At 40.9% G+C, this 14,078-nt stretch overlaps 1 protein-coding gene across 1 annotated transcript; it reads right to left on the bottom strand.

Annotated features, from left to right (window-relative positions):
* Positions 1-1,395: 1,395 nt before the first annotated feature.
* Positions 1,396-13,889, bottom strand: bnip3lb (BCL2 interacting protein 3 like b). The gene is made up of 6 exons (XM_084572177.1): positions 13,581-13,889; positions 9,883-10,114; positions 7,326-7,404; positions 6,844-6,947; positions 5,940-6,089; positions 1,396-3,898 (listed from the first exon to the last, which is right to left on the bottom strand). The coding sequence occupies exons 1-6, from the start codon at positions 13,636-13,638 to the stop codon at positions 3,850-3,852; spliced, it is 672 nt and encodes a 223-aa protein (XP_084428303.1). The 5' UTR covers positions 13,639-13,889; the 3' UTR covers positions 1,396-3,849.
* Positions 13,890-14,078: the final 189 nt, after the last annotated feature.

Raw genomic sequence — 14,078 nt, 5'->3', positions numbered from 1 at the left:
TCTGGGTCTCTACCCCTAGACTGAGCTGCTTCCATCAATTTTAATAGCAGAGAGAACACAATTATACACACACTCATCAGACTGATATGCATGGTGATTTGTTGGGTTTTGTAAAGGATTAAAGGAACTGGTTTAAATTCTGATGTATGGAATTACTTTCTTTTGCAAACAAACTCGGTAAAGACCACATAAAACATTTCAAAGGATACGAAAGAAGTCAGCACTGCAGAGTATCTGCCACTGGAGTGCAGTGCTTCCCCTCTGAACAGCAGAGCCACTGTTGTCTTGTCTGTTTCTCAGAGGCAGCCATTGAGCAGTTTCAAATAGCCAAAAGCAGCACTGAGTTGGTGTCTTCCTGCTCTGGTTTCAAGCAGCTAAAACATCCATGATGGATTAGGGTGCTGTCAGGAACAACTTGACGCTTCTAAAAATGTTTCATTTGAACTTTTAGCAAGCAGGTGATATGGTACAGAGCAACTGAGGGTACATATACCTAAAGCAACACGCGTTGCAGAGCCACTTCATGTACAATTTGCTAACACTTCTACTGAAATATGACAGCTTCTTGTATCACAGCTTCTTTTCACCATAGCTAAATTCTTATCTAAACTGATCTAAACATCCTTATACAGCTCCTGTATACAGCTCCCGGGAAGTTCATAGGAATTTCCAGCAAGTTATAACACACAGAAGCTTGATGCCTCAGGTCTCAGATAGTGTACGTGAGTAACTCACCAGGCATGCACAAAGCTTCTGCTGGGGATTTGAACCACGTCCAAAAGTAATAATGGCTGTGGACTGTGACAGCTGCTGGGGGCAACGAGGCGTGGAACTGAGTGGATGATCTTTTTTTTTTTAACACTAAATGAGAAGTATTAGTACAGGAAAACAATGAGAAACCTTCTCAAAATAAAGACAAATAGACAGTTTAGAATCACCAATTAACCTAACTCCCACAGGCACAGGGAGAACATGCAAACCCCACACAGAAAGGCCCCATCAGTGCCAACCACTGTGCCACTGTGCCACCCCAAAAGTGGATCAGTGTGTCATCATTTATTAATGAATTCGTTTCTTGGTTTAATGGCATATCAACAGCTTCTGTCTGCTTCACATCCATGTCAGATAATGTAACTATGAACCTTGACTGGATAAGCTTTAGATTAGCTTGCTTCTGTCAGTATTGTAAAGGGAATAGTGTTTTATGCCTTGCTCATCAAACACAGATCTCTTTATGTTATGAATGTGTGAGAGTTAGTTATTTTATAAAAGGGCTTATTTTAAAGGTGTGATTGAAAAACTCAACACATTACAACAAAAGCTGCAGTTAGTTCCAGTTATGAAGGTCATTAAATTGAGGTTAGAGCAAAATTAAAAGTTCTCTCAACAAATAGCTTCATTCAGGTAATCTTTAATGACAAAAATGTTTAATCAACTTCTCCAATGTCATGGGGAAAAAGAAAATTAAAGCAAATGCATCATTACAATAACTAATGTTAGACCATGACAGTCTGAGGGAAATCTCTTCCCGCATCTTCCATTTCTATTCACAACATCAGGCCCTGCCATCATCAATACGGGTTCAGGTTCCACACTTATAACATGATCCACGTTCACAATCTTTCTCCAACACCAGGGGAAAACGTCAAACGAGTCAAAACAAACTACATGGGAGAGAACGATCCCAAATACCACTTTAAAAGCTGCATGTGCAAACACTGGCTGAAAACACAAGTTTAGTATCCCGGTGGCTGAAATGACACAATGGATCAACTAGTGTGGTTGCTGTTAGTCGTCAATGAGCATGTTATGTCAGCATATCAAAGTAGAATGTGCTGCAGATTACTTTTACCACTGCCTCAAGTTATTTATTTTTTGAGAATGGTCAGTTCTTATATTGCATCGTGACATTAGACATTAAAAAACGGCAAGTTGTGTAGTTGTATTAGATCCAAAGGAAAAGAAAAACTCTTCCAAATCCTATGTAAAAGTAGCATACTGTATGTTCCAATGATGGACCTCAAATAACAATGCTATGAGTTCATTTTCTGCTGGTGGATGCAGGACAACCCCCTGTTGTATAACTGCAGATCTCACAGCACACATCTCCTAGTAATTATTTAGTTGTGCATGGAATGAGTTTTCGTCAAATAAACATTTGTATGTCACACAGACCCACAGAATAACCTCAAGAGATGTGTTCAATTAGATCTCAGCTTTGAAACTGCAACCCTTACTGACCCAGGCCTTGCTCAGACAACAACTCACCGCAGTCTAGCCTCTGACATACCACAGGTCTGATATTAAGTTTTTCAACCATGCTGTGTGAATACATGACCACACTGAACTTTCTAGTCAACCACTGGTTTACACAAACCGCCCTCCAGTCAGTTAGAAGCTGATGCATTTTGGCAGATCCACTGGAGGAAAAGAGACAAATATAGAACAGAGGATCACCAGGTACCTTCTGCCTGTCCAAACTCACACACACTAGACTCAGATCCCTTCATCTGCAGCTTCATGGAATATTCCTACTTGTTTTCAAGGCGTTTTGGCAAACATACCGGAGTGTCAGGAAGCAGGGCTGGAGGTTTCTTCCTCAATAATAATAATGGCTCCAACGGCAAGTTAATATCTCAGAAGAAATTGTATAAAAGTAAGTTATATCAAGCTTAATGGTATTTTTTTAATGAAATACCCTTTAGTTTTTAAAATCAAATTAAAATATATTCAAAACAAATGTTCCTAACTATAGATCTCAAACCAAAAAGCTTTTTGGTACCAGTTTTTTTCTGATTACTTCAAATACACTCTAATAATAAGTCAATGCAGTGTTTAGCAATTTCCAGCCCGATATGGAGTAAAAGTAAGCAGGAACTAAGCAGACAAGCAGCAGACAAACCAGGAGGCTTGCTGGACAGACGACTGAATTATTTTGGACCGTACAGCAGCATTACCCAAGACCCAACCATAAAATACTGTTAGTGTAGATGCTGAACATACACACGGTCTTCCGGCACAACAACTCGCATCCTAACCCTGCCTTCCCATTATTGTCAATTAGCAAACTACGCATTCAGATGCACAACCAAATAGTTTCTGTCTAATTTCTGTCACAGAAACAGTGGAACACTGGTCACATAAATCTATCTTCTGGCAAACAGAGACTTTCCCATGAGTGGCTATGGTTTGGGTTAGCCACTAACGTAACTCCTATCATCATTAAATCCTATTTAAATAAACCACCACTGTTGTAAATAAATAAAAAGATGATATTACCAAAAGAAAATGAACAAAATGGCCACTTTCAAAAAGGCATGATCACATTTTCAGTCTGCGTAGCCGACTCTGGATTCAGTCAAACCTTTCGAGTGTTGGGCTACTCATGCAGGTGGCACAATCTGTGGTCAGTTCAACAACAGTCCTCCCTTTTAGTCAGATATTCAAAGGGCACTGAATCAGCATGTATACAAGAGTTTGGTTCAATGCTGCAACCCTCCCTGAAAACCCACCCGTTATAAACATTTAAACCCAATTGCTGGGAAAGGGGAAATATGACCTTATTCATTCTTGAAAAGCGTATACAAATGAGTGAAGGGGGGCAGGAAGGGGATGTCTACAGACAGTCAGAACAGCCCATTAAGAAAAAACGGGGGGGGGGGGGGGGGGGGGGGAACAAAGGAAAAGGCAGATGCATTTCTCCTGAGAACATGTCATATCTCAGGGTCGAGGAGGGGAGGCGGGGGCAGGCGGGACAGAGGGAGGAGAGACGAGCATTCTTCTCACGACAGCAAAACTTTCTCAAACATCTCATGGCCACTTCTCAGGCACTTTTCTTCAATTTCAGGTTTAGAAGGAGCTGGCGGGGGGCGTGGTCAACCTCTTTCCGATGTAGACTCTGAGAAGAAAGGAGACAGACAAAAAGAAAACGTTGCAATTGGCATGAGTTTGATTACACTCTTTGTTGTGCTGGTTTCTCAGTAAGATTTGCATAGTATGCCCTCATCCACAGCTCAAAACGCTTCCAGAAGTCTTCAGTCAAACCCTGATCTGACGTTAGGAGTCATCTTTCTGTCGATAAAGCTACCTTCATTGTTCTGTCTTTGTTTTTCAATAGAATCCTTGGAAATAACTGGAGGTAAAGCCAGAGGTTCCTATTCTGGGGAGACGTGGCGTCACAACAAAGATCTGCACATGACTAAGGAATAAAACTGTCAAGTAAAAGTAATGCTGCCTTCAAATTGAGTAATTTTTAACGTGACATAACGATATTCACCATGTTGTAAAATCAGTGAGACATGTTTGTGTTAGTATATTATTATTATGACATACATTTTCAATATGACTGAGGAGAATGTTGACATTACCAATGTCTTTATCCTTTCATTATCCTTTTTCCTATTCCTGAGTTAGCTTGTTAAGCCGTTAGCCTCGGTGGCTTCTAAACAGCAACAGTTGCCTAGCAGCTGTGTTCTCACAACTTAGAGCCGACGTTACCACTTGAACACAGAGCATTTTGTGTCCTTGATTTCCCATGATGCAACCACGGGTGCATGAGTATCATTTGAATGTATCTTTGTATATAAAAGGCACTGCAACAAATTCAGGAGCAGTTAAAGTTATAACACCATCAAGACAAAAAGCCAGTCAAGCCAGTTCTCAAACTGGGTGCAATTAAGTGCTTGTGGGAGAAGACGCATTAAGAATCAAAAGAGTGCCAGTCAAACCTAAAACAGACTAAAATAATGTCAAACGTGATGGTATATGACATTTCTTCACTGCACTGGTCTAGACTATACGTGACAAACTTCTTAACTGCTGCCATTCCTTATGGACTTTTAAGTTGCACACTATGTACAGCATGATTTATTCACCATGTTTGTTTCATGTGCTTTGTCACATTAAGCTTTTTTGGACATGTATACTGCAGTGAATAGGCCCTCTCCACAGAACATGTTAAAGACTCCTAACATTAGAGATGGCTCTGTTTCATATAGTGTCCCAGGAAGCTTCTCTAGTGGGCCAGCATGCTTCAAATCATGAACCTGGTCACCTCGCCTGAAATCATCCATTATGGTTACTAATAAATTAAATCAGGAATTCTTATTTGATTTCCCAGTATACTTATGAGACAAATGAAAAACATTTGTTAGTAATTTTCCTTGTACTTGCTAACAGATTTAAAACCCATAATGACAGTCATAAAGACAGTTTCATACATGCGGCATGTATGACTTATTACACAATGTACAAGTCCCTGAATGGCCAGCAGGGACGCTGTTATTATGACAGGATGTTAATGACACTCGCATCATGTTCAGCAGACTGCCATCTGAGGTATTATTGCTGCGTATGATCTGACCGAGAATCTGAGATTAGTGTACCATGTGCTATAAGCGTACTCCTGGGAGTGTCAGAGCTCAGTATGAGACAGCAGGTGTGCAGCCCTCCAGTCAGCAGCTGCCCTACCAGTTTGCAGACAGACATAAAGGAAGGCACACAGCTGGCTTGTGTCTGTGGCCGTACAGCTCCCCCTGCTGTAGTTCACGCACAACTGCCTTGAAATGTTTAAAACTATAATTAATTAATAAAAAAAATTATTGATTTTAGTAGAATTGTTAAGAAATATAGAAAATGTGTAAAGAACTCAAACTCAAAGTGCTTTCACGCACTTAACACTAAATACTAGGATTCCAGTCCTGTTTAATTGGGCATTCAATAGCCAGTTGTACTATTCTGGGAGCAACTTCAAATATCCATGATATTTAAACATGAAAACAGACATTACGTCAAAAGCATTTATTAGTGTAAGACTTGGTATATAAGTGATCAAAATCATGGAAATCAGCTCCGTATGCCTTGTTAAAATACTGCCTGTCTTGCTGTATACACAGAAACATTGTGACTTGGATGTGTGAGCTATGACGTTTGATTCTTACCCCAGCCCCAGAGCAAGGATGTGTGATAGTAGCAGCGACGGGATGAAGACTTTAAGGAACTCGGCGGAGAAGATGCCTCCTTTCTTCATAGCCCCAGTCTTCCTCATGCTGAGTGTTACTGAGCGCCGAGGGTGGCGGAAATGAAATTCCCTGCATGAATAACAATACTTTAGGTACACCACTGACAACTTGATACGTATCAATAAAGGTATCTAAACATGTCATTGTTTTATCAATTATAAAGCAAAGTGCCAAACATTCTGTATTTAGTTATTCTAACATAAGAAACTGATTCTATGTTATAAATGTGTTTTAGATTATATTTTGACAAAACAACCAATTTTGAGAAATCATCTCTGGAAATAGTAAAATATGAAAATAATCACTACAAAACTAGTGCACTGAGGAAGTCCACTGAGCAGTTTTCAAAATGACATCCATTACAAGGACTGAAGTAAGCCTGATAACTTGTCTAACATATGTGAAGAAATAACTACTGACCTACTGGTTTGTAGAGAGACATTTGGGCTTTTCTCACCTAAAACCTTTTAAATCTGATCAGAATTTTGCATCGATAAGAAAGACAGATTTGCCAGCTGCTGCTCAGGGTTCATTACTGTAGACGAGCTGAAATGGTTGCACTGACACATTACGGAAACATTTGATGTCAACAAGAGTTAAAATTAAATATGTGATCATCAAATCAAGGCAAATGAGGCACCTGTCAACTCTTCCAAAGTTGTGTCATCATCAGTGTTTCCGTTCTGGCCACTGGCTTTATATTTGTGTTTTAGACCATCTTTATTGCCATAATGATTAGTCACTTTCAGTGCACAAAAAGGCAGCTAAGTGTGCTCAGCTGCCATGGAGACAGTAGGCTGATGTTTACTGAACTGAGGCTTACTTGGGGGGAATGTTTTCCGGTCGACTAGACCAGTCAGCAACCCAATCTGCGTCCTTCATCAGGATGTCCATGTCCCTCTCTTTGTCCAAGACGTCCTCTTCAGACTAAATACACAAATGCAGGTGTTAATTTAGCAACCTTAGCCAGCAGGATTTGGATCCATTCTGTCAGGACAGAATGCAATAATTGTACATGTGTATGCATACAGACTCTGGCAACTGAAAGACAGACAAGTAGGATGTATCTCCCACGCTGCAATTACAGAGATTAAAAAGAAAAATTAAGAAAAACAAAACTGACTGTGACAATGCATGCTGTGCAAAAGAAACAGAAAGCCACGTTGGGTGTGGCAGTCGTCTCCATGGAAACTAAAGGCAGGCAGCAGTTGTCTTTTTTAGGTACACACACCACTCCAGGGCCAGTGGTTGAGGCTGCCATGGCAACAGACTGATGGAGAACCTGAGAGGCCCACAAGGTCTTACTTGGCTGTCTCTTCTGCTGGTCACGTCCACATCAAAGATGATCTGTCCCTCATCCTGGGGAGTGTGGGGCCGCGGGGGACTGTGGATTAAAAAGGATGAATCAGAGACCTCGTTGTGGGCAAAGTCATGAATCAAAGGCTTTCTGGAAACTCCTCTTGTGTGTTTCTTTTTCGTATGATATGTTTGTTTCCGAGAGGTGTTCAATCACATAACACCTAATAGTTAAGATCAACAGCCAAAGGCACCAAAGATACTGGACTACAGGTAACCATGGCAACAGCGCTTTGGGTGCATGCTCTATTACTGGTAAATGAACAACCACAAAAAACAGACTGAACACAGATTTTCTTTTTCCCCCTGGCTAAAAGTGAAGTGTCCTGATATAATTCAATATAAAACAAAATATTTTTACTTATTAATCCAAATAAATTTTTTATTACCAAGTTAAGACACTTTATATGAACAATCACTGAGATTGAAATAGTATATAATAGAATTAACATAAAACTTTGCTGGGGTTTTGTCCTGTCATAGAGCATTGAAGAAGAAATTTCTGTTTTGTTCTCCAGTTATTAAAAAAAAAACTAAGCAAGTGGCTTTGGGAGATCAGTAATTAATTTTGTTGATTAGTAATTAATTGCTTAACATGCCTAAAATAAATAATAAAAATAATGCGGAATCTAGTTTTAATATTAGAGCTCCATGTCATGCATTAACGCTTATAAATCTCATCTTGAACTGAATGTTTGGTTGGTAAAATACTGCTGCTCCTCTACTCCGAGATCTCTGGTGAATGTGTACAGAAGTCTTATAGTATAAAGAAAACACTGTCTCAGTTAACTCAATATGAGCAATATGACACCTGACCCTTTCTAAAGTGTTAAGACAGTGCCGTGTTGATATTTGCGCCCCTGCGTAAGCCAGAGCAACTTGTTGATACAATGTTCTTGGCTCAACTACTTGAAAACATCCTCAGGTGACACACTGACAGCTGACTGCTCAGCTTGCTGATAAGGTCTGTTTTATCGCAGCCTCTGGGATTACATACAAGCACATGATGTGGCTAAAGGGTCAAGATTCTTCGAACATGCTCAATACCATGTAAGGAAATCAGTGAAATGTTACTTCACTGTCAGATGTCAACTGTTGAACAGCTGTCAACTCTGAGTCAAACCTGACTCAACATGACAGATAAGACCTGATTTAGGGCTGACTTTACTTTTCCGCAAGGATATTAAGAAAGTTGAGAGCCAGTTGACTAATATTACATACCTTGTATGAAAAGGTTGCTTAACTCTCCTGTGGGTTCATAATTTGTGTTTAACAGGTGGGCAGCCATCTATTCAGGTGAGCTGAAACCAATTTTCTGAAATATTTCTCTGCATTTGAATAAGGGACTTATGTTCTTAGAAAGAAATATCTATGTATCTAAGAAAATACAGCAACCAGGCATAACATTATGATCACCTTCCTAATATTGTGTAGATCTCCCTTGTGCCTCATCAGATAATGGACATGGGCCTTCTGAAGGTGTCCTGTGGTGTCTGACAACAGAATGTTATTGCAGGCCTTTGTGTCTTATGGGCCTCTGTGGATCATCCCACAGATACTTGATCAGTTTCGGGTCTAGGGAATTTGGAGGCCAGGTCAACACCTTGTGCTGTTTTTAAAGTTGTTCCTAACCCGTTTGTGTGTGTGTGTCTGTGTCAGGCTGCATCCTGCTGGGGATGGCTGCTGCCATCAAGGAGTGTCATTGCTATGGGGTGGGGGTGTCTGGTCTGGTCTAGGTGGGTGCTACATGTCTAAGTAACATCCACATGAATGCCAGGTCCAAATGTTTCCCAGCAGAACATTGTACCGTCACAAGATGGTCAATGTTATTTACGTCACCTGGTCAGTGGTCATAATGTTATGTCTGATCGGTGTAAGCTGCTGATTAAATTTAAATTTCAGCTGAGTTTCGGTGCAACATCTGGAAATAACAAAAGCTCCACTGAGTTCCATTTTTTTTCTATTACACCTGCCAAACAAAAGGAAGACTTAATAATAAAGGGGTAGAATAACAAGATACAACAGTTTTTTTTAATATCCTTGAAATGTTCATAGACTCCAGAGTCATATGTAAGTGATTCTGTTTAGACTTTAGTATTATAATGAGCTCAGAGTTCTGTATTCTTCTGTATTCTTCAAAGTTAAGAGAAACGTTGAAACCAACTTAACCATGTGATTAGTGGAAATCTCCCTCAACTATAAATACCAGCTTTTATGAACCTCGTGACTTTCTTGAACTTTTCAGTCGTGGAATGCCTGTGTCCTCGTCTGCAAGTTAATCCGATTTGGACCTTTTGACATGAGCTTGTTTTATTTTGTGAGTTTTTAATTGTTAAAAGAAATATGATTTTGTTATCTACATACAAACTGCTTTGTTGCATTTTAATATATATAATCTCTGGCATTTTCTGAAAGCATCCCTGCAGCTAATAGAGTCAGTCAGTTCAGTACCAGGGATGTTTTGAATGACTGCATCAAACTAATTTCAACATATCCTTAACACTACCTGTCACATGATGAGTTGCTGCGGCTCGACTCATGCTGGGCGTCGAGCAGGATCTTCTCCATGTCTCCGTTGTGGATTGAGGATGAGGACGGGACGTGCTCCAGGCCCCCCACCATGGCCTCCTCTTCCTCCACCTGAGGGAGGGGTAGCAGGCCCGGAGCCGGACCACCTGTGGAGGATGACTGGGTCAAACCAGCTGCGACTCTGTTCATCTCCAACTCCACCCAGGACCCTGTGGGGGGAAACAAACAGTTCAATCCCTCATTTTTTTCAGTGGGGGGAAAATATTAAGTTTTTTCTTGTTTAAAAAAAAAATAACAGAAAGAAAAGTTTGTTGGAGTCACAAAGAAATTTTAAAAAGGTGTTTTTAAAATGGTCGGTTTAAATCATTTTCACTCCGACTTAATGTTCCACCCAGACATCTAAAATCATTACATTCTGCAAGAGACACAGATAGTTTATTAAGGTTTCATTGCAACCGAAAATACAATGAACTTAATAATAATGTGCCAGAATTTCCGGTTTTCTACTCATGTTTTTTCCATCCTAGTTCCACCTCTGTGTTATATATATATATATATATTTTGTACTTTTATACTGCCAGCGATAATCGGAGCAAATAAGTCTTGTATGACGTCTCTATCTTATGATTAAAACTAAATTAACTAAATACTGTGATAAAGAACTGCTAAAAGATTATATTGATAACAACTCCTAAATACATGGCAGCAAAATTTATGTAAAACAGGTGAAGTAAATGTTTCATCATAAAGACTAGATTACATAAAATTTTGCATGCCTTTTAAAAAGAATTTCTAAGTTTAACCATGTCCGGACACAAGCGTCAGTATGTCCTGATAAGATCCGGCCAGTGCAAAGTTGTGTCAATAAACCATCAAGCCAATTTCCTGCTCAGAGCAAAATCCAAAATGCACCAAGGAACAGGATTTTGCTCACATTTGCTATTAAACTTCCATCAGTGTGCAAATGTAATATTACTAAAAATAAAAGCCTTTTTGTCTATCTACAGCAGGGGAAACTCGATGGCTATCTGTTTGGCCATTTTTGCAGTTTGGATTATATAAGTACATCACAAGTGTGTACGAAGAGTTACACTTTGTGATGGCGCTGCCTACCATTGGGCCAAGAAATGCACACATGGTACCACATGACATTCTTGGTGCCCTGGTAAACTAGCATGCACTCTTCAGAGGCCTGTGAACTGACAAACCTAGCTGGAATTTCAGTCCACATCTGTTTTAACTGAGTCTGCACACAGGACAATATATCTACTTCTTGCTGGTGACTAGTGCACGGCTTCATGGAACCACAAGATCTGACAAAGTCTAACAAAACATGTTTTTACTAAAAAGGCGAAAGAAAACCAGGAAGATGAGCTCCACAGAAGATGTCAAAAAAGGTCTCCTCTTCCTAAACTGGGAAGGGCCAATAAGACAAGCAGTCTGAGACAGCATGTGAAAGATAAATGGCAATAAAAACTCGTCTGTGTATGTGCTCTGGTTTCTTGTAGACCTTGACTGTGATATATGACGCCCTCTCGGTTTGTACGTGAGCTCTGGCATGGACTGGCAACTGATCAGCCACTGCATATCAGTGCTGGGTACAAATGTAGAGGAGGAGCAAGTTAGGCAGGGCAATTTAGAGAAAGTGTGAAACCATATTTTAAATCCTTGCTCATGCAGTTTTAAAACACATTCTCCTGTCCATACTAAAATAAATGGAGAAAGGCCTTCTGAGCAGGTCACATAACCTCATAACAGTAAGTAAACACCATGTTCACATGAACTTCCAGGGGACTAAATTTCACAGGCAACAGGCCAGTTACACCCACTACCCAAACGGTACACCCCTCCCCCCCAAACAGGCCTCGACTCAGCACTCACACTCATCCTGCGGATTACACAGACTGCAAGCCAAGCTGCTGAGAGCCCATTGTCTCCACTCCGTGGACTAAAACCATGTTGCCATGGCATTGATGCTTCCGAACATTCTGGCCAGAGAGTCGTTATCAGCTGTTGGGTGGGTTTAGAGAAGGGAGATATGAGATGACCTCTGTGATTTACTGAGGCTGAAGCTCAGACTGGACCTGGGCTGACTCTTGCCTTGGGGCCCCAGGTATTAGACCAAAAATGTCACCAGTCCCAGGAAATACCAAAAATAAAAAGATGCTGCAGGCCTCTTCATCTGATAAATGCAAGGTCTTACTGCCCCTAAATCTGTGCCTCAGCAGCATGTAGTGTTTCTGTGTATATACAGTATATGTCCTTTTGTACTAAAATCTGCAGTGAAAGCTAAGTTAGTCTGGCTCAGTAGGAATGATGAGGATCAACTTGAGTAGAAAGTGGCCCATTTCAAAATAAATATTTTCAAGCCACCTCCAGACAGAAATCTTCAGGATAAGATACGACAGGACTTCAGGGTGTTACGTCAGCAGGGAACAGCAGTGCAGGATACAAAAAAGACACAAAAAATAGAATAAGGTAGACAAGACAAGGTTTTCAGTAGCAAACCAACCAGAAGTTGAAATAACCAACTAATGTAAACTGAGGGTTGAGGTGTCCGAACATTATACAATGTTGAGACTGTTCTAAAACAACCTGATTGTAGCTATGGCACTACTTCCTCTAATTTCATCCACAATCGTTGCTTTCTATCCTATTACAGGAATAGAAAAGAAAAACAAACTTTACATGACGTTAACATTTTTTTGTTGCTGTTGTTTTAACTGTCTGGCTGTGGCCATGTATCTAAAAAGCTAAGAGGCTAAAAACGTTTGGTTTTGAGTTAACCAACCACCATGTCCCTGCTCTGTTGTATGCTGTAACACTTCCCCCAGTTTCCTCGTGTCCAAAACGTCTGTCCTCTGGTCGGTATGGCCATAAATAGCATGCCAATTCATGGGCCCCCATAGTGTTATAAAACTTGCACCACAAGCAGCTCTCTGGGCAGGCCCCGAAGTGCGGCAGCGTCATAAACACGCCTTTGTTTACGTCTCTAGTGGCCAAAGCAAGCCGATGTCTTACATGGTATGTGGCCTCAACAATTGTATGTTGAGATAACGTACTCCCACGTTTGGAAATAGCACGGTCAACGTACCCAGTGAAATTACGGTTTGTGAAATGCTAAGCTAGTTGCTCTATCATTATTTGCCCATGAGTGCTGGTATTCTTAAAGATTGAAATCTGAAAATACACAAAAGCTGCGATTTAGGTATTGTCCTAGTATATGCTAATATACTACAGTAATACTCCTTACTACAGTTTATCAATATTGGATGAAGTGTAACGCACGCAAATAACGTAAATATAAGAATTTCCTTTGGCCCCATAATTTTTTGCCAGTTCTGACTTTAGACAGCCTTGTTGACAACGCTTAAACCCACCTCCACCCTCTGTGTGACTCGTTGATTGGCTTATCTGCCTGTCAGTCAAGCCTTACAGGAACGCCATTGGTCCAGATACTGTCAATAAACACACGAAACATGGCGTTCTAACTCCTCCCCCCTCAATGAAGCTTCGCGGTGAAAAAAAAAAAGATAAAACGAGCGAATAAAAATACCTTTTAATGATTAAAACCCCCGAATAAATTTATTTCGATGTCAATGCTGCGTACCCGGTCACGTTTTCAGAGCGAAAATACACTGTCAAGCTGTTTCCGTGTTGTAGCATTTAGCTTACCGTTTAGCCCAGAGTCTCCGTTGTTGTCTGTGGAAGGGGTGCTAGCAGCGTCGGACATGGTCGTGCCTTGTGAGCAGGGTGGGTTGCATAAAAGACTCAAGTCAGTGCAAAACGCGCACTACCTTATCTGCACACATTCAGACGTGCGATAGCACAACTGACCCGAGTCGCCTTCTGTCCCGTTTTTTTCCCCAGAGAGCGGCTAGCTAGCTAAGCTAAAGCACAGCTACGGTTTGTTTTCGTGCGTTAGCTGGTCTGGAGGCAGCAGCAGTCGCGAGCCGCTCACACCTCCTCGGAGCTGGGTGATGACGTCACACAGCCCCGCCGATAACAGAAGGGGAGTTGGATTACATAACGAGCCTAAAAAACAAACAAACACAGGATCTCACATTGATGATCTGTTAGCACCGATTGCAGATCGAGCGCAGAGACGCATCGGTATCTTGAGATTGGCGCTGGCTCAATCTGCCCATGAAGGAGGAGGCGTGCGTTCCCCCA

This window comes from Chelon labrosus, assembly GCF_963514085.1.
Source record: "Chelon labrosus genome assembly, chromosome: 22".
NCBI classification, from domain to species: Eukaryota; Metazoa; Chordata; class Actinopteri; order Mugiliformes; family Mugilidae; genus Chelon; species Chelon labrosus.
This window is presented reverse-complemented; position numbering and strand designations above follow the sequence as displayed.

What these genes read in the sequence shown, in the direction of transcription:
- bnip3lb (XM_084572177.1), bottom strand. Translation starts at nt 13,638, where the DNA reads ATGTCCGACGCTGCTAGCACCCCTTCCACAGACAACAACGGAGACTCT. An exon ending in CGGAGACTCTGGGCTAAACG is followed by an intron (nt 10,115 to 13,580) that starts GTAAGCTAAATG and finishes TTCCCCCCACAG; the next exon opens with GGTCCTGGGTGGAGTTGGAG. An exon ending in CCGGAAAACATTCCCCCCAA is followed by an intron (nt 6,090 to 6,843) that starts GTAAGCCTCAGT and finishes TTATTCATGCAG; the next exon opens with GGAATTTCATTTCCGCCACC.